At 35.2% G+C, this 18,987-nt stretch overlaps 1 protein-coding gene and 1 long non-coding RNA gene across 4 annotated transcripts in view; one reads left to right on the forward strand and one right to left on the reverse strand.

The window, feature by feature from the left end:
- The window catches only part of LOC122066612 (S-adenosyl-L-methionine:benzoic acid/salicylic acid carboxyl methyltransferase 1-like), a 35,862-nt gene extending 19,558 nt beyond the window's left edge, over positions 1–16,304 (forward strand). The window contains exons 1-4 of one of the 3 annotated variants that reach the window (XM_042630445.1): positions 14,237–14,443; positions 14,535–14,939; positions 15,376–15,627; positions 15,740–16,304. In XM_042630445.1, the coding sequence (XP_042486379.1) occupies positions 14,369–14,443; positions 14,535–14,939; positions 15,376–15,627; positions 15,740–16,102 (1,095 nt within the window). In that variant the 5' untranslated portion in view covers positions 14,237–14,368 and the 3' untranslated portion in view covers positions 16,103–16,304. Of the gene's footprint in view, positions 1–611; positions 864–975; positions 1,610–14,236; positions 14,444–14,534; positions 14,940–15,375; positions 15,628–15,739 lie in introns of those variants that run through there. The other 2 variants (XM_042630446.1, XM_042630444.1) reach the window with 2 other exon arrangements.
- LOC122066614 lies at positions 8,314–9,712 on the reverse strand. The gene is made up of 2 exons (XR_006136411.1): positions 8,851–9,712; positions 8,314–8,642 (listed from the first exon to the last, which is right to left on the reverse strand). It is a non-coding gene; the product is annotated as an uncharacterized LOC122066614 (long non-coding RNA).
- Positions 16,305–18,987: the final 2,683 nt, after the last annotated feature.

Genomic DNA, 18,987 nt, shown 5'->3' on the forward strand with positions numbered 1-18,987 from the left:
ATATTATTGTGTCACGAGCTAGATGTCGTACTATGTAGGGATCGTTACCAAAAACGGTTAAAGAATATGTGGATAACTTATCCACAAATTGGAAACAAAATTTAGCTGCTGCTCGGATAGCAGCCAAAGAAATGAAATCTTAAAAGGGAATTTTGAAAAATACTAAAACCGAGGTGTATTTGTGAACCTAGGGGAAAGTGAATTATTCAATTTCTTTGGCCGCCAGCATCCAAATTTAGAGCACCAACTAAAGCTGTGACATAGTAGATAAAAGAATCCTAAGGGTTAGTGATAAGGATACCTCTCTATAGACATGCTTGTCTATACCTTCTCGTCACCCGTCACCCGTCACCCGTCACCCGTCTCCCATCTCCCATCTCCCACAACCCCTCCCCACCCCCCCCCCCAAAAAAAATTCTGGTTCTGATGCTACTGGTGCATATATAGAAGTGTATTTCTATTGGAAAAAAGGGCATGTGTCAAGCAATAACCATATGTGCAGTGGAGCTTGGGTAGAAAAAATTTAATTGTATCATAGAATAAGTCTCATTACTAAATATGAAGATTCATACAAGTGTTGATATATTTCTCAATCGTGATGCATAATATAGGTTCCTCTAACACTTGAAAGTAACAAGGGGAATATTTACTTGGCAAGGACGACTCCTCCTAGTGTGCTCAAAGCATACTTAGAGCAATTTCAAAAGGATTACTCCTTATTTCTTAGCCTACGGTCCAAGGAAATAACACCAGGAGGGCGAATGGTTATAACAATGTTAGGCAGGAGAAGTGAAGATCCCTTCAGCAAAGAGGGTTACTTTTGGGAGCTCTTGTCTAAGTCACTAAATGACTTGGTCTCAGAGGTATGCTTAGTGCTTAATTACTATGAAAATTAATTCTACAAATTCATGGTTAATTAAATACCATTGATTTTCTTCATGTTCGATTTATTAAAAATTTCTTAATTTGTTTTAGGGTCTCATTGAAGAAGCTCAAGTGGATTCATTCAATTTGCCTTTTTATATGCCTTCTCGTAAGGAGTTAGAGGATGTAGTTTGTGCGGAAGGATCGTTTTATCTTGATCAACTAGATATCTTTGATGCCAATTGGGATGGGAGTGATGATGATGACAACAAAAGCTTCATGTTCGATAGATTTATAAGTGGGAAGAAAGTGGTAAAGAATATAAGAGCTGTGGCTGAACCCTTGATTGTTTGTCACTTTGGGGATGCTATAATTGATATTTTGTTCAGTAGGTACATGGATTATGTCAGCGAGCACCTCTCAAAGGAGGAGGGTAAGTGTGTTAATTTTGTCATTTCCATGCGAGGGAAATGAATGAAGAGGGTTAAAATGTTACTCTATTAATTTCTATCAGAATTAAGTAATAAGGATGTATTTTACCAAAAAGAAATAGTAATAAGGATATATTTATGCTTTAGCTGCCACTAGGTAGCCAACCTTCTGTGTGCTGAAAGAAAATGTAATGGTCCAAATCCACCTTTTCAATATATGATGTTGCGATTTTGGAGGCCGATTTTTGGCAAGTCCTTAATCTGCTATACGTGCATGTATTTGCAGATTAGTCTATATATTTTTATTTCCTTTCTATCTCATGTTACACTCCTTTTATTTATTTATTTTTTAGTAAAAATATTTTTTATTATTTTTTATTTCGAGAATATATAAGTGCTTCATTAAACCTAGAAAACTAGGAGAAATTGACTACAGTAACAATAAAAAGAGGGGGAAAAAAAAAGAAGACAAACAACCAACAAAAACATGATCAATGTCAATCAGACGATTGGAAAACAATCATCGAAATAAAGTGAATCCATTATACATTCTCTTGATGGTGCATGATAATGAGGTATATATATATATATATATATATATATTGTGAGGACCGCAGTAGTTAGGAATCCACCCCATATATATATATATATATATATTGTGAGGACTGCAGTAGTTAGGAATCCACCCCACCTCAATCCTCACAAAATTTAAAAATTAAAAAGATGAAAATCATTAAAAAAATTCAGGATCACCAAACAAATGTACAAAATACATGCATGGAAAGGTATATGATTGAATGCGAGTGAAATTTGATATACACAATCCAAATCACTACTTAGATATATAAATCCAGGTACTAGGTAGGGCAAGAGGCTCTCCATCTCTAGGAAGATTGCATAAAAGATATGATAACTTAAGCCTTTAATTTTTTCTTTGGTTAGCTCATTTTAGCTGTTATTAGAAGTAATCATCCCCTTCCCCCCTGATCATTCCAATGGCAGTTGAATCTAAAGTTGGGGCAAAGGCCACTCCCCCAGCCTTGCCCACTATACACCATCAATTCTGAAATTTTGAATACATAGACAACCTCATGGATTCACCACATATCAAATTTGATGGTCCAATTACTGACACTCTTTCTAGTTGATTATTGCACGTAATTTTCAATTATTAACTATTTTACTTATACCTTGAGCTTATATCCAACTTTGACCAATCTTTATAGCTAATGTAAGGATAACTTTAGAATTAAAATTTATGGGTTTTCAAGGGATAGTGGGGATCTACTACCACCCTTCAAAATCTAACGAAATTGTGGCAATATATAGACAACCATTATGAATGAATTGATGCATCACAGAATCAACTACAATTTTTTTATACGAATTTTCAAGGGCACACTCAACTAAGGTTCGTAATTTTGGTTTTCGAATTGGGATCGGTCTCGATCGATATTGATCTGATACCAATCCGATCAAGATTAGACTTAACATTTGTTTTTTTTTAATAGGATCTATTATGTTGTCAATCGTATCAATGGATTGATCTTGACCGATACCAATCCGATCTGACTATTTCTCCGATCCCAATTCAATTTTCAGAACCAATTATGAGCTGAAAGAAAAGAGATTCCTCTAAGATCTATTTTTAATTCATTTCCATTAATAACTGCTCAATAAATCTAATCCATGTCTTGCCTTCTCATAAGCTCCATAAAGTGAGGTGTTACGATCTTTCCATTGTTCAACTTTTTGTTAGATAAAAGAAAATTCTATTGCTATGGCCGATCTTCTTCACGTACCCTCCCCCTTCATTGTTTAATTTGATATAATAATGTTAGACCTTATTTCTCTCTTTTCACCAATCTTTTTCATTTTCCATCTTATTTTGTTAAGTGTGTTGGTGCGTTCCTAGCTTATAGTTTTTTCATCATTTGGCATTCATCTGGTAAGTTAATTGAGTCGACTTACAAATTTTCTTGGTAGATATTTTTTACGTTTTTCTACTTATGTGATTAATTTGAGTCTAGCAAACTAAGTCACTTGTCAAAATACAAAAACAAAAATGATGAAATTTTTTTTTTGGGAAAAGTAAAATGCTGTATTTCTAAAAGTTGAATCAAATTTATTAAGAGTCTCAACTCTCAAGGACATGCCCTAGAGATTGAAGAGTTTCCTCATTCAAAGGCAATAAAACAATGTCCAAAGACTAATTTCCAGTAGGCTACCAACAAGGCGCCAAAGAGCCCTATGACACAAAAGACTAGAAAAAATGTCACTACTTTCCACCCTAAGCTAATTCCCCATAGTCCACTAGAAATACACCCCTTATGAGTAGGACAAAAAAAAAGGTTTCTTGGGGATACCATTCCGAGGAGATCGAAGCCCAACAGATGACTTCTACATCTGACTGAATGTCCGTCTTTCTTTTTTTTTTTTTATTTGAAGAGAGAGATAAAAAAAAATCTAAGGATATAGTGCAGTTGATGTGCAATGAACTTGATACAAGTCATAAACTCAGACGTTCTAAGATCGACTTCTACTATTCTACTAGGCACACATAGGGCCACTCACACGGGATGTTTAACGCTCTTCAACCCTGATATGACTCAGTCCATGTGATTATAGGGTCATTATAGACCCATAGGACTAGTTAGGTCTTATTGTTAGCAAAAAAAAAAAAAGAATAAGCGAAATTCCTCCCCATCCCAATATATTGGAAATGATACAAAAGAATAGAAACCTTGACGATGCCACCAGAAAATCCAAATCTATAAAATAAAATATCAATAAAATAATGCCTTTAAAATTATTTGAAAGAAATTTAGATCCTTATGAAAAAACCTAACTAACAAAACGAGGGACCACAGACCATCCACTCCACAGCTTTCTTCCTTTGCTCTAAAAATAAACAGGTGTTTCAATCGTGAGTCGTAACATACACATTCTCTCCGATCCGATACCACGAGTTTAATTTGTAGTTTGTCCCATGTGATTTCCCCAATTCCCCATCACAGATCACATCATCATCCACCAGCCTCTGCCAAAAGCTTACGTAACCACCTCTACGTCACTCCCCCTACCTCATACCCATACGTGTGGCACAGCGAAATCAAGCTTGCCTAACAAACTCTACGTCACTGCCCTTGTGGCACAACTCTTATATCATTTTCGTTTTCCAATTTCTCAAGAGGTAGTATAGTGTGTGGTGCACATTCAATGACTGGGAGTTTTGAAATACATACTCACATCATGTGTTAAAATATGTTTTGAGATAATTCAATTTTCTGAGCATGGAGACCAATTGAAGAGCCTGATCCCACTTCGTGGCTGACTCATTTTTGTCTTTTATTTTTCTGAACTAATCATTTTTGTCTGAGCATGCTAACCAAATCTAGGTGCCTTGTTGATTCAAAAGTCTTCGCATTTCTCATGTAAACATAAAAATAAGGATTGAAAACTCAAAATTTAGGTGATCGCTGTGAAGGGTTTTGTCTCTATTGATTATGATTTGAATCATTTTAGAATTTTAAAATTGACATAAATCATCAGTTTGAATCGTGATACATATGAATTCCTAAGTGTTCCTCAATGATCTTCCAAGTAATGACTTCAACACTATTTTAAAAACCTTGCCGTCCTTTTATGAACAACCAAAGAAGAAAGGTGAAAAGTTTGGGCCGTGTTCCATCACACAGGATTACCTGGCTCTATGACAGGCTATTTCTAAGATAGTACTATAGATTTTTTGGAATCGAATACTCTTTACCACTAAACGCATTGTAGCGAAGATCCAAGGGCGGGGGGCACCTTGGATTTGTGCCATGTAACAATATAGGGGCCCTGATCTTCTATCTTTTTTTCTCGCTAAAGGTCAATTGCTTTAGGAAGAGAAAAAGAAAGGAAAAAAAAATAGAGTACAAACTAAGATCCAAACAATCCAGATACAACCAACAAACATGAAGGCTGTGTTTGGACCGTTTGGTAGCCAAAGAAAGAAAAAAAAAAAAAAAAAAAAAGCACACTTTTTGTACTTTTTTCCTTGGGTTAAGAATTTTTCTCTGTACTTGATATGTCTTCACCCAATAGGAGATTTTTCTTTTCAAATTCAAAATTCTTCTTGGGAATTGTGAAATTTTCTTTTGTTCCCCCAAACATTTTATTGCCAAAAACACAAAAAAATATGAGAAAATATGAAAACATAATAAGACAAAAAATGAATGATTACACAATGATTTCCTATGTGTCTATCTCTCTCTTAAAATTCAAAAATTTTGATTTTTTTTTCTTTTCATTTCTTCTCTTGGCTACCAAACATAGTCGAAAGGGACAAGAAGTCTAGGATCATTCCCCCACCTACGATATGACCATCAGCAAGGGAGGAGACCCAAAAAAAAAAAATCTTGATCGATCTTTTTATAGTATTCACCCAAAGCTCAACCTAAATAGAGCTAGAGTGAATCCACAGACTATAAAAAGATCGAACATCTGATTCAATCCATAGACTTTGAACAACCAAATGTTTTGCTGCCTCAGCGCCATGGACAAAGCCTTGGAATTCAATTTGCCTCATAGTTCATCTTAACACAAAGATAAAGTCCAAAAAAATAAATGACTCACTACAAGAAAAAAGGGTTTTTGGGACGGAAATTTTCTGTCACAAATACGAAAATATTGTCGCTAATATCTATTAGGGACAGTATAATTTTCCATCGCACAACTGTCATTACAACGGCCGTCGCATAATTTAAGCGACAAAATTTTTTTTTTTGTCTCTAAGGGGTCAATTGCGACAGTTTTCTAGACGGTTATTTTCCGTAACAAATAATTACTAAAGTGACGAAAATATCTGTCGTAAATGCTGTGTTGTCAGGACCATGTAGCAACAGCTTATTTCAGTCGCAAAAGAGCACAAATTATTTGAGGTGGAATTTTTCCATTGTAAAAAATTTTTAAACTTTGCTTTTTGGGACGGAATTTCTTGTTGCGAATAGGGTCTTCCTTCTAGAGACAGATATCTTCCGTCCCAACTAACAAGGTCTGGAATTTTTAGGGACAACAAAATTCTGTCCCTAAAAGTTTTTAAGTAAAAAAAAATATAATTATGATTTTTTCATATACATATTTACCCTGTTGTCACACATTAGTAGATCTAACTAGAAATTTAATGATTACATCATCCAAAAGTATTAACATCAGATAAATCTATACAAGTTAAATATTTATATCATCCTCAAAAAATATGAAAGGTAAAACTATTTTTGTTCCCAAATCTACACATTCAAATTCTTATTAAACAATATATCATCAATCCAATCGAACAAATCAGTAGTGAAATTTAGTTAATTTAATTAGATTAAAGCTGTGATTGAAATATCTCAAAAATACCCTTGGATAACCGCCGTGTATTGAGATCGAGCAATTGAAAAATCAAGACGCCTGATACCCAACCTATGGAAACCAAAATGGTTGACAAAATGAACTGATTTGATGGATAAACAGTGATTAGGAACTGTAACAGAAAACATATCCAGGAATTGAAAACAGCCATGAAATTGAAGAATTCAGAAGATCCTTGTGAGAGAAGGATTTCTGGAAATCAGTATAAAATTTGGATCTTTAAGTTCAAAATAGTAGCAGAGTTTTAAAGAGACTTATGAACAAGAATCAGCAGAACAGAATACTTAAAAAAGCAGTAGAATCCAACAATGTACCCATGAACAGAAAATAGAAAGCTTCAAAATACTGACCTAAACTGATGGATGGATAAAAGAAGAAGAATCAAAAAAGGATGGAAGGATACGGACCAAGCATTTCACCTAGAGCTATATTAGAATCCCACCAATCCTACCTTAGCATCTCTTCATGGTTGCATTGCATCTCACAACACTATTCTGAATCACACAGAATATAGGAGCCAACCAAGCTTTAGACATCATAAAATTCATGTGCCTTAATGGCTGGTTACAAAAGTACAAGCTTTATACATCATAAAATTCATGTCTTAAATGGCTGGTTACAAAAGTACAAGCTTTATTCATCATAAAATTCATGTCTTAATGGCTGGTTACAAAAGTATATGTATACTCTCCAAATATGACTCACTAAAATGACTACAAATAGCCTAAACAAACTAATAAGCAAACTGGCTACTTATTTGACCAATAAAAGTCTTAAAACAACTCCAAAACTGACACAAGAACCTCCATGTGTTTGGAGTCCTAAATCTAATAGGACTGGACTTGTAGTTGACCTCCACTTATATTATCTCCTATATCAAATTTCATTTCATTTTTTTAGATGGTTTTTCATGAGGTATTATATTTTAATAATCTAATTAAATATTGGGCCGGCTGTTACTTATTACTTATAGATTTTGAGACTTCTGCTTAAAGGATTGTGAGTACTGCAAGGATGGGAACCTGTCATACAACTTAATTTCATTTTTGCCCGTCAGTAACTCAAATGTTGTTGGCGCCAAACAACATCACCTTTGGGCTTTTCTTGTAGGCAGATCTTTCCTTGATTCATCCAAGTAATCTCTTATCCAACAATGATCTAGAGATTCTATATTGACACTTCCCTAAACCATAAGATTTAGATGGCTCAATCTGCCTTTAGTTGTTCTATCCAGATTCCAGATGACCCATAAACCTGCAATTTGTAGGTACCTTTGATGTTTTTAATAAATTGTAAAGGAACTGAAAATGACAGCTTCAATGATTGTGCCTTAACTCAGTTGATACACTTCTTTGACCACAAAATGGCTACTGCGATCTCTCTGGTGAATTTATTTTTTGGACTTACTTGATATGGAAATTAACCCTTTTGTATTTATATAAAGGAAAGAACTCCTACAAACACAAAAAGATGGGGAAAATGAATAGAATCAAGAAAGTTCAATATTTAGTAGCCAATCCATGAAACTATAATTTTTACTAAATAGTAAATTCTAGAGTTCAAATAAGCTCCTTGATTGAGGCTTTCTAACATCCTACCATGCATACCTGTCGATCAATGAACCATAAAGAATTAATTTAATAAGCATCCCTGTCATACAACATATTATGCATGCATATGGTCATCCAAATTAAAATTTATGTTAATAACTTATATATCATCTTCATTTTATATATTTATTGATATGAAAGCTTTCATCACCACATTAAGTAAATGAAAATCCAATGACAACTTGAAAGCAAAAAAAAAACCCTCTCAAGCTCGAACTACAAAATCCACTGTGATTCAATAGGTTGTTTGAAAAAAGAAGGGGTGGGAATACCTCTAAATTCTCCTCTAGGAATATACTTGGGTTCCTCGACTCCAATGAGATTGATGTCTGCCCATCTGCCAAAAACAGAGTTTAAGAGAGACTTGATAATTTGTCTAGAGTATTATTGGAATGATGTTATTAACCTAATGTACATACATCATTTGGCTTTGAATAGACCCAAATACTCATTCAAACTTATTATCGAATATCACTTAGATGACTGAAGAAGCCAGGAACAAAGGAAATTGAAAATTTCTCCCTCAGAGAGGAGAGAGGGCTTACCTAAAGACGGCCTCAAGAGATCAATAAGAGCTCCTTGCTGTCCGTTCTTTGCTGGTGTGAAACCCCAATCTTCTGAGTGAGCAGTGATGAAATTCCTTCCACCTTCACCACGGATTCCTCTTGTGTGATGATTTAATTGTAAGTCATGAACCAAATAACCAAAAACCAGAAGAAATTGAAGTGAGAGAGGAAAATAATGTACTAGTATTTGGGGTTTCAGCTATTGGGGACCAGAGGAGCAAGAGATAGTTCCAGACCTAGATACCCAGGGAGATGATGGGAGAGAGGGAAAAATAACTTATGGTTTTGTGATACCCAAAACCCTCTCGTTCAAGGGGTTGATTCGAAGATTGCGCAGAGGAATTTTTCTCACTAATGGAGTTCCCAGTCGGTCTAAAGCATCATCTAAACCATTTCGTTTCTCAGGAACCACAACTAATTAGAGGATGATGTAGGCATGTAGCTAAACCATCATCTAAACCATTTCGTTTCCCCAGTCGTATGAGCCTCAAGAAGAAGAAGAAGACGAATTAGGGCCTACGATGGAGGAAGATGGTGTTATCGATCAATACGAGGGAGTATATCGCGGGAAAACCAAAATTTTAGGCTCAAGAGGGTAAGTTTCAATCAAGTCATTGGGGAAGCTAATGTAGCAACAGAAATTTTCACCAGCAAGAGAAATTTGGAAGAAGAGGAAGACACATGGAGAAGAGGAACAACAACATTAGGGTGTGATCGTGGATGCGAGCAAGGTGGGAGTTCAGAGAGATGAGGGTTTGTAGAGAGAGAGAGAGTATTGATACGAAATTGGGATTTTAGAGAGATTTGAGCGGGAAGGGAATTAGGGCTCGGATTTTGAACGAAAATTTCTTTCCATTTGGGACAGTTAATTATCCGTCTCAAGTTTAGCGATAGAAATTTTCTGTCGTTAATGATAAATATGTATAGAATTTGGTTCATTCGAATTTAATGCGATTTATTCTGTTCTATATTTTTAGATATGTAGGAGTGGTACTATTTCGGTTGAGACAACTAATTATCCGTCTCCAATATTGTGAAGATTTTTCAATTACAATAGCGACAGAAATATACTGTCCCAACTGTTATATATGTAGCGATGGAAATATATTGTCCCAACTGTTATATATGTAGCGACAGAACCTTATTTGTCCCAAATGATTTGCTTAGAGACATAAAACAATTTGTCGTGGTAGAGGTAAAATTTAATCATAATAGCGATGGATAAATTCCGTCCCACATATAGCACAGTGAAATTTCTGTCCCATATGTTGCGATATAACTCCGTCCGTCCCGAATGGTCTATTTAGAGACGAAAAATAATCCGTTGTAATAGATGTAAAATTCAATCCTAGTAGCAATGGATAATTCCGTCTCAAATATTGCGACGATAAGATATTTGTCCCAAATTCTATATATGTAGCGATGAAACTATATCCATCCCAAATGGTTTATTTAAGAGACAAAAAATGTGTCCGTCTCTAAAAAAGTGTCGCAAATGCCCATTTTTCCTGTAGTGTCTTGAGTTAGTATCACGAACCACTCGATGTCAGAAGCAAGCAAGCGGTGCACCATCGAGACGTGTCTAGTGTTTTAAGGCTTCATATTGTATGGCTAGATATTGGTAATGGCTTTCTTTGTTTGTTTGGTTTATTGAGGGGAAAACACAGACACCCCCTAGAGATGGGCTGATGTGTGCACAGGAAACCCTTCTCTAAAATTCACGGTGAAGGTGAGTGAAATCTATGTCACTTGCCTGACGTCAACTCTTATTTATTTGGTCTCCCCAAATTTCAATGGCTTGTTAACATTAACACTTCGCAGCTAACCCAGTTTTGTCTTTTATCTTTTCTTTATTAGCTGACACCAAAATCTTCGCGTCTCGTTAATTCAATACGCTTCGCATTTCTTATGCAAAAATAAAGTTATATAAATTTTTTTTTAAGGTAAACAAATTAATCCTTTTAAAAATCAGCTGGATTTTGTCGGTAATGATCAAATTCTCCCTATATTTATTGGACTCGATGACCAAATAATTATTCAGAGTCAATCCAACTACACTTTTCTTCTCCACTCTTTTTTTGTTTTTGTTTTTGTTTTTGTTTTGTTTTTTTTTTTTTTTTTTTTCATGAGATCAAAAAGAATTGATAAATTACTAAAGATGAATGAATGCAAGAATCATCTAAAGGATAAACTAAAAAAATATAAAAATAAATAAAAATAGTAGTTTACCCACCTACGACATTATCCCAATATATAGCATCCCAACTAATGTTTATCAGATAGCACTTGGGTGGAGCCTCCTAACTTGGGGTGCAAGTTTGGCCCTAACGGTCCAGACCCGCCCTTGGCCCGCCCTGATCCCGAACAAGTACTAACTCAAAAATTTTGGCCCTGAGGGCCGGGGTCGACCCTGAAATTTCTGACCCTGAGTCAGAGTCAGTGTGGATAAGGGTTGGTATCTTTGGCCCACCCAATCCGCCCTGAACCCAGCCCTAATTTTTGCCCCTTGATGTTGACCATGATTGTGACCCTGATGTTAACCTTGAATTTAACCTAGTTTTATAGATTGTTTGCTTTATTAGGATGATCTCTTCATTTATCAAGACAAATAATTGAAATTTTTTGGATTATTTGCTTTCTTAGGATGATCTCCTTTTTGTTTACCATAATAGTTGGAGTTATTTGTATTATTTGAATGTTTGCTTTAGGGTGTTCTCCTCATGACAAGTAATTTGTAACTTTCTATTTTTTTATCTCCTCTTCATTATGAATACTTTTTATTTTTAAGTTATTTCATATTTTGCAGGGTCAGGGTTAGGGTCAGGGTCAGAGTATATCCGGCCTTTGATGGCAAACCAAGATCAGGGTCAGGCTCATCCCGACCCAACCCTAAAAAATCAGGGCCAATCAGGGCCGGTAAAGGTTGGCTGAACCCTGAAGAGTAGGGTCAGAGTTGAAGTTTTGCAACCCTGAGTCAGGGTCAAGGCGGGTTTGGGCCTAGTTAAAGGGACTCAAGGTTGGGCTAGGGTTTTAAGAAACTCAGCCTAGCCCGGCCCTGTTGCACCCCTAATCCTAACTATCTGAAATTTGAGCAACCACTGCATGGTTCGCCAGTGTATCCACAATCATATTAACTTCACGAAAATAGTGAGTAATATTCCACATGATCATTTCCAGCTAATCTTTATAGAACCGTCATTTTTTAAGAAAAAAACGATGGAATGATTTCATTATTAATGAGTTCGCATAAAAGAGCATATGGCAATACAAAAGGCAAGTTTTTTTTTTTTTGGTAGAAAAAAGGGCAAGCTTACTAATGATATTATTGAGATCATGATTCCCAACCTATTCAGTAACCAAGGTAGCCTATGAGATAATAGTATAGTTAAACTAATGAGGGGGATTAGTAAAGTTGGTGAATGTTCCTCTTGGGATGCAAAGCTACATTCAAAGAAAATTTGCCCTTGCATCAGTGCTGGAATCAATGAAAATATACACAAATGCATTCAAAAGATGTGAGATTTTTTTATTTCATAAAGGATAGAGTGATCATTTTGGACTCCAATCCTCGACGACTGACAATGAGTGACAATGAAGATCCAATGGATGAGAGGGCCTTAAGATGTATCCCAGTTGTCAAATGCTCACTACCTCCCTGGAGAAATTATTTTATGTGATCATTCCACCCTTCATATGTATGCATCAAAACTTTATAAAAGTCAGAATTTCTTTTCATTGGAACGCAATAATTGAACTTATTGTTGGCATGACAGTGTAACGTGACTAAAGCTTTCACCACCTTAATTTTATGAAGAAGTCAATAATTCTTTTCAATGAAAAACAAGGTTCTCACTCTGATTGATGTACCCCACTTGAGAATATAATGTGGCTGTGTTTCATGAATTTTTCTAGGCCAGAATTTTTCAAATTCTTGTTAGCCAGAAATTTTAGGAAAGTGTGGTCCTAGTCAATTATACAATGAAAAACAATTGCAGCAGATTTGGAATGTCTTTCATCACAACTTTATGGAACTTCAATATCTATGTTGGAAAATATAAGGCTGCCTGGTTGTATGATTCCTATGCCTAAACATAGAGATACACAAAATTATAACTTCATCTCTTTTGGGCCTTAAAGTTGGGAGGTTTTTTTCTGGGAGCTTATGCCAACACTTTTGGGTCAATCTCTCTCTTCTGCTAATAAGGGGTAGAAATGTCATTTCATAGAGGGGAGGAGAGAGATAGACAACTTGAGTAATGGTGTAGACTTTTTTTTCATTTTTGGTGAGTAGAAAGAGAGGGTTTACCACACTACCAATGTGGAGAGGAATCTGCACACCACGTCAATTGGTATTCTCAAAAAAGTATCATTCATGTGGGATTCACAATTTTAAAACATGTAGGAAAATAATAAAAATATTCACGTGAAAAAGGAACTGCACATTAGGCATGGAGGCAATTTTTATTTATCTATTTATCTTTCTTGTTTGTGTGTGTTTTGTTGAAACATGTAACTTCCCACAATAATTGATGTATACGGTTTGAGATTATATTGAGGTTTTGTGTAAGAAAAGAATCTTTGAACCTTTGGTATCCCACCATGATTGTACTATCTCTCCACTGTAGTCCAATGCTGCTCACCTATTAGGGTGTAAGAGGTTCTCTATCCACATTGGATGAAGAAGGGAAATTTTTGACCTCTGGTTTTTTATTGTCTCATCCCAAAAGATATAGAAGTCACTGGAGGGGCCTAGGTACCCTGTTGGTGGCTCAGAGAACCTTGGCCATGAATTTTTACAAAAGTATTGTACAATGAAAAAAAAAACTATTTCTTCTAACTCCCGACCAATGGTACCTAACATTTTCTTAAGGTTGGGTTACATTTTTTTTTTTTTTTTGGGTAAATGGTTGGGTTACAATGGTCCCCCAGTAACTGATCAGGACTGTCTATACATATAATTCATATCTATATTTTTCTATAAAGATAATAAATGCAATAGTATTACATTATCCAAATTAACACCATTATTATAACTAGGGAAAGGAAATTTTTGTTGATTCATGACTTCTGTTTGAAGGGAAATTGAAGGTGGAATGCAGCTTTGCACAGGAGGCATGATTCATCACAGTGGGTGAACCATAGCATGTAGCTCCCACATGTTGTACATTTGGTCTCATATGGGCCCAAATTAATTTCTGTTCTCAAGAAAATCTCACGTGTCATGGGTGAAGAGAGTCGTATTGTAAGTAGCCTTACTGCAGCTTCCCGGAAAGTCATCATATTCTTATATTTCTATCATATATGAAGACTCTTGATCACTCAAACGTGATAAACGGGATGATGCCCAATATGTGATCTAGAATCAGTTCTGAGAGCTTATAAATAGAAGCTAGACATAGTTTCCAATGTCCAAGCCTATACTTAGTTACCTAGCTACCAACCTTAGCTTGCTGAGATCTATTTGGACTTTGTGCACTTTGCTTAGACTTGGGAAGACATGGAAGTCCAACAAGTTCTTCACATGAATGGGGGTAATGGAGAGACTAGCTATGCTACTAACTCCAATCTTCAAGTACACTCTCTCTCTCTCTCTCTCTCTCTCTCTCTCTCTCATTTCTTTCATTTTCATTTGTTCTAAGAAATTTGAACTTGGGTCTTTGCAGAAATTAGTGATAACCAAGGCAAAATCAATGGTGATTGGGAGCATTTCAGATTTGTATACCACCAACTTTCCTCGGTGTTTAAGGATAGCAGATTTGGGGTGCTCTTCAGGACCCAACACCCTCCTAGTGATCTCAGAGATCATTGAGGCTATTGTTGAAACATGTCATCAGTTAAAACGTACTACACCTGAATTCCAAGTGTTCCTCAATGATCTACCAAGTAATGACTTCAACAACATTTTCAAGACCTTGCCAGCCTTCTATAAGCAACTAAAGAAGGAGAAGGGTGAAAAGTTTGGGCTGTGTTCCATCACAGGATTACCCGGTTCTTTCTATGACAGGCTATTTCCAAGCAGTTCCATAGACTTCCATCATTCCTCTTATAGTGTTCATTGGCTCTCACAGGTTTGAACTCTTGCACCCCCCATTTTTACTATATATGTAGCATTCCAATAGGATTAATTTGGGTTCCTAATATTATTGTGTCACATGCTACATGTCGTACTATGTGGGGATCGTTACCAAAAAAGTTAAAGAATATGTGGATAACTTAATCACAAATTGGAAACGAAATTTAGCTGCTGCCCGGATTGCCGCCAAAGAAATGAAATCTTAAAAGGGAATTTTGAAAAATACTAAAACCTAGAAGGAGTATTTGTGAACCTAGGGGAAAGTGAATTATTCTATTTCTTTGAAAAAAGGGCATGTGTCAAGCAATGACCATATGTGCAGTGGAGCTAGGGTCAAAAAAATTTAATTGTATCATAGAATAAGTATCATTACTAAATATGAAGATTCATACATGTGTTGATATATTTCTCAACCTTGATGCATAATATAGGTTCCTATAACAGTTGAGAGTAACAAGGGGAATATTTACTTGGCAAGGACGAGTCCTCCTAGTGTGCTCAAAGCATACTTAGAGCAATTTCAAAATGATTTCTCCTTATTTCTTAGCCTACGTTTCAAGGAAATAACACCAGGAGGGCGAATGGTTATAACAATGTTAGGCAGGAGAAGTGAAGATCCCTTCGGCAAAGAGGGTTACTTTTGGGAGCTCTTGTCTAAGTCTCTAAATGACTTGGTCTCAGAGGTATGCTTAGTGCTTAATTACTATGAAAATTATTCCTACAAATTCATGGTTAATTAAATATCATTGATTTTCTTCTTGTTCAATTTATTAAAATTTTCTTAATTTGTTTTAGGGTCTCATTGAAGAAGCTCAAGTGGATTCATTCAATTTGCCTTTCTATATGCCTTCTCGTAAGGAGGTAGAGGATGTAGTTTGTGTGGACGGATCGTTTTATCTTGATCAACTGGATATCTTTGATGTCAATTGGGATGGGAGTGATGATGATGACAACAAAGGTTTCATGTTTGATAGATTTATAAGTGGGAAGAAAGTGGCAAAGTATGTAAGAGCTGTGGCTGAACCCTTGATTGCTTGTCACTTTGGGGATGCTATAATTGATATTTTGTTCAAAAGGTACATTGAGTATGTCAGTGAGCACCTCTCAAAGGAGGAGGGTAAGTATGTTAATTTTGTCATTTCCTTGCGAGGAAAATGAATGAAGAGGATTAAAATGTTACTCTAATCATTTCTATCAGAATTCAGTATCAGAATTAAGTAATAAGGATGTATTTTACCGAAAATAAAAAATGTATTTATGCTTTAGCTGCCACCAGGTGGCCAACCTTTTGTGTACTAGAAAGAAAATGTAATGGTCCAAATCCACCTTTTCAATATATGATGTTGTGATTTTGGAGGCAGATTTTTGGCAAGTCCTTAATCTGCTTATACATGCATGTATTTGCATATTAGTCTATATTTTTTTATTTCCTTTCTATCTCATGTTACGATCCTTTTATTTATTTATTTTTTGGTAAAAAAATTTTTTTATTATTTTTTATTTCGAGAATATATAAGTGCTTCATTAAAGCAAGAAAACAAAGAGAAATTGACTACAATAACAATAAAAAGAGGGGAAGAAAAAAAAAAAAAGACAAACAACCAACAAAAACATGATCAATGTCAATCAAACGATTTAAAAACAACCATTCATATAAAGTGAATCCATTATACATTCTCTTGATGATGCTTGATAATGAGGTATATATATATAGAAAGCATTGTGAGGACCGCAGTAGTTAGGAATCCACCCCACCTCAATCCTCACAAAAGTTAAAAATTAAAAAGATGAAAATCATTTAAAAAAATCAGGATCACCAAACAAATGTACAAAATACATGCATGGAAAGTTATATAATTGAATGCGAGTAAAATTTGATATAGACAATCCAAATCACTACTTATATATATAAATCCAGGTACTAGGTAGGGCAAGAGGCTCTCCATCTCTAGGAAGATTGCATAAAAGATATGATAACTTAAGCCTTTAATTTTTTCTTTGATTAGCTCATTTTAGCTGTTGTTAGAAGTAATCATCCCCTCCCCCTTGATCATTCCAATGGCACTTGAATCTAAAGTTGGGGCAAATGCCACTACCCCCAGCCTTGTCCAGTATACACTATCAATTCTGAAATTTTGAATACATAGACAATCTCATGGATTCACACATCAAATTTGATGGTCCAATTACTGATACTCTTTCTAATTGATTATTGCACGTAATTTTCAATTATTAACTATTTTACTTATACCTTAAGCTTATATCCAACTTTGACCAATCTTTATAGCTAATGTATGGATAAATTTAGAATTAAAATTTATGGGTTTTCAAGGGATAGTGGGGATCTACTATCAACCTCCAAAATCCAACGAAATTGTGGCAATATATAGACAGCCATTATGAATGAATTGATGCATCACAGAATCAACTACAATTTTTTTATAAAAAGTTTCAAGGGCACACTCAAATAAGGCTCGTATTTTTGGTTTTCGAATTGGGATCGGTCTCGATCGATACTGATCTGATACCAATCCGATCTAGATCAGACTTCACATTTTTTTTTCAAATAGGTTCTATTACGTTGTCAATCGTATCAATGGATTGATCTTGACCGATACCAATCCGATCTGACTATTTCTCCGATCCCAATTCAATTTTCAAAACCAATTATGAGTTCAAAGAAAAGAGATTCTTCTAAGATCTATTTTTCATTCATTTCCATTAATAACTACTCAATCAATCAAATCCATGTCTTGCCTTCTCATAAGCTCCATAAAATTCTATTGCTATGGCCAATCTTCTGCACATACCCCCACCCCTTCGTTGTTTAATTTGATATGATAGTGTTAGACCTTATTTCTCTCTTTTCATCAATCTTTTTCATTTTCCATTTTCTTTTGTTAAGTGAGTTGGTGCGGTCCTAGCTTATAGGTTTTTCATCATTTGGCATTCATCTGGTAAGTTAATTGAGTCGACTTACAAATTTTCCTGGTAGATATTTTCTACTTTTTCTTCCTTATGTGACTAATTTGAGTCTGGCAAACTAAGTCACCTGTCAAAATTAAAAAACAAAAATGATGAATTTTTTTTTGGAAAAAGTAAAATGCTGTATTTCTAACAATATAATCAAATTTATTAGGAAACTCAACTCTCAACTCTCAACGCTCTTTAATCCCGGTATAACTCGATCCGTTTGATTATGGAGTCAGTATAGATCCGCAAGACTAGTCAGGCCTTGTCGTTAGTAAAAAAAAAAAAACAAAATAAGAATAAACGAAAATTCCTCTCCATCCCAATATATTGGAAATGACAGAAAAGAATAGAAACTTTGACAATGCTACCAGAAAATCCAAACCTATAAAATAAAATATCAATAAAATAACGCCTTTAAAATTATTTGAAAGAAATCTAAATCCATATGAAAAAACCTAATTAGCAAAACGAGGGACCACAGACCATCCACCCCACGGCTTTCTTCCTTTGTTCTAAAACACGTGTTTATCTCAAAAAATAAACACGTGTTTCAATCGTGAGTCGTAACATACACATTCTCTCCGATCCGATACCACGAGTTTAATTTGTAGTTTGTCCCATGTGATTCCCCCAATTCCCCATTACAGATCACATTCATCATCCACCAGCCTCTGCCGAAAGCTTTCGTAACTACCTCTACGTCACTCCATTACCTCATACCCATACGTGTGGCACAGCGAAATATAGCTTACCTAACAAACTCTACGTCACTGCCCTTGTGGCATAACTCTTATATCACTTTCGTTTTTCAATTTCTCAAGACGTAGTATGGTGTGTGGTGCACATTCAACGACTGGAAATTTTGAAACACATGTCCACGTCATATATGTGTTAAAATATGTTTTGAGATAATTCAGTTGTCTAAGCAAGCAAACCAATTGAAGTCTCCATTGATTCAAAAGTCTTCGCATTTCTCATGTAAACATAAAAATAAGGTTTGAAAACTCAAAATTGAGTTGATCGCTGTGAAAGGTTTTGTCTCCATTGATTATGACTTGAATCATTTTAGA

This window comes from Macadamia integrifolia, unplaced genomic scaffold (assembly GCF_013358625.1).
Source record: "Macadamia integrifolia cultivar HAES 741 unplaced genomic scaffold, SCU_Mint_v3 scaffold2494, whole genome shotgun sequence".
Taxonomy (NCBI): Eukaryota; Viridiplantae; Streptophyta; class Magnoliopsida; order Proteales; family Proteaceae; genus Macadamia; species Macadamia integrifolia.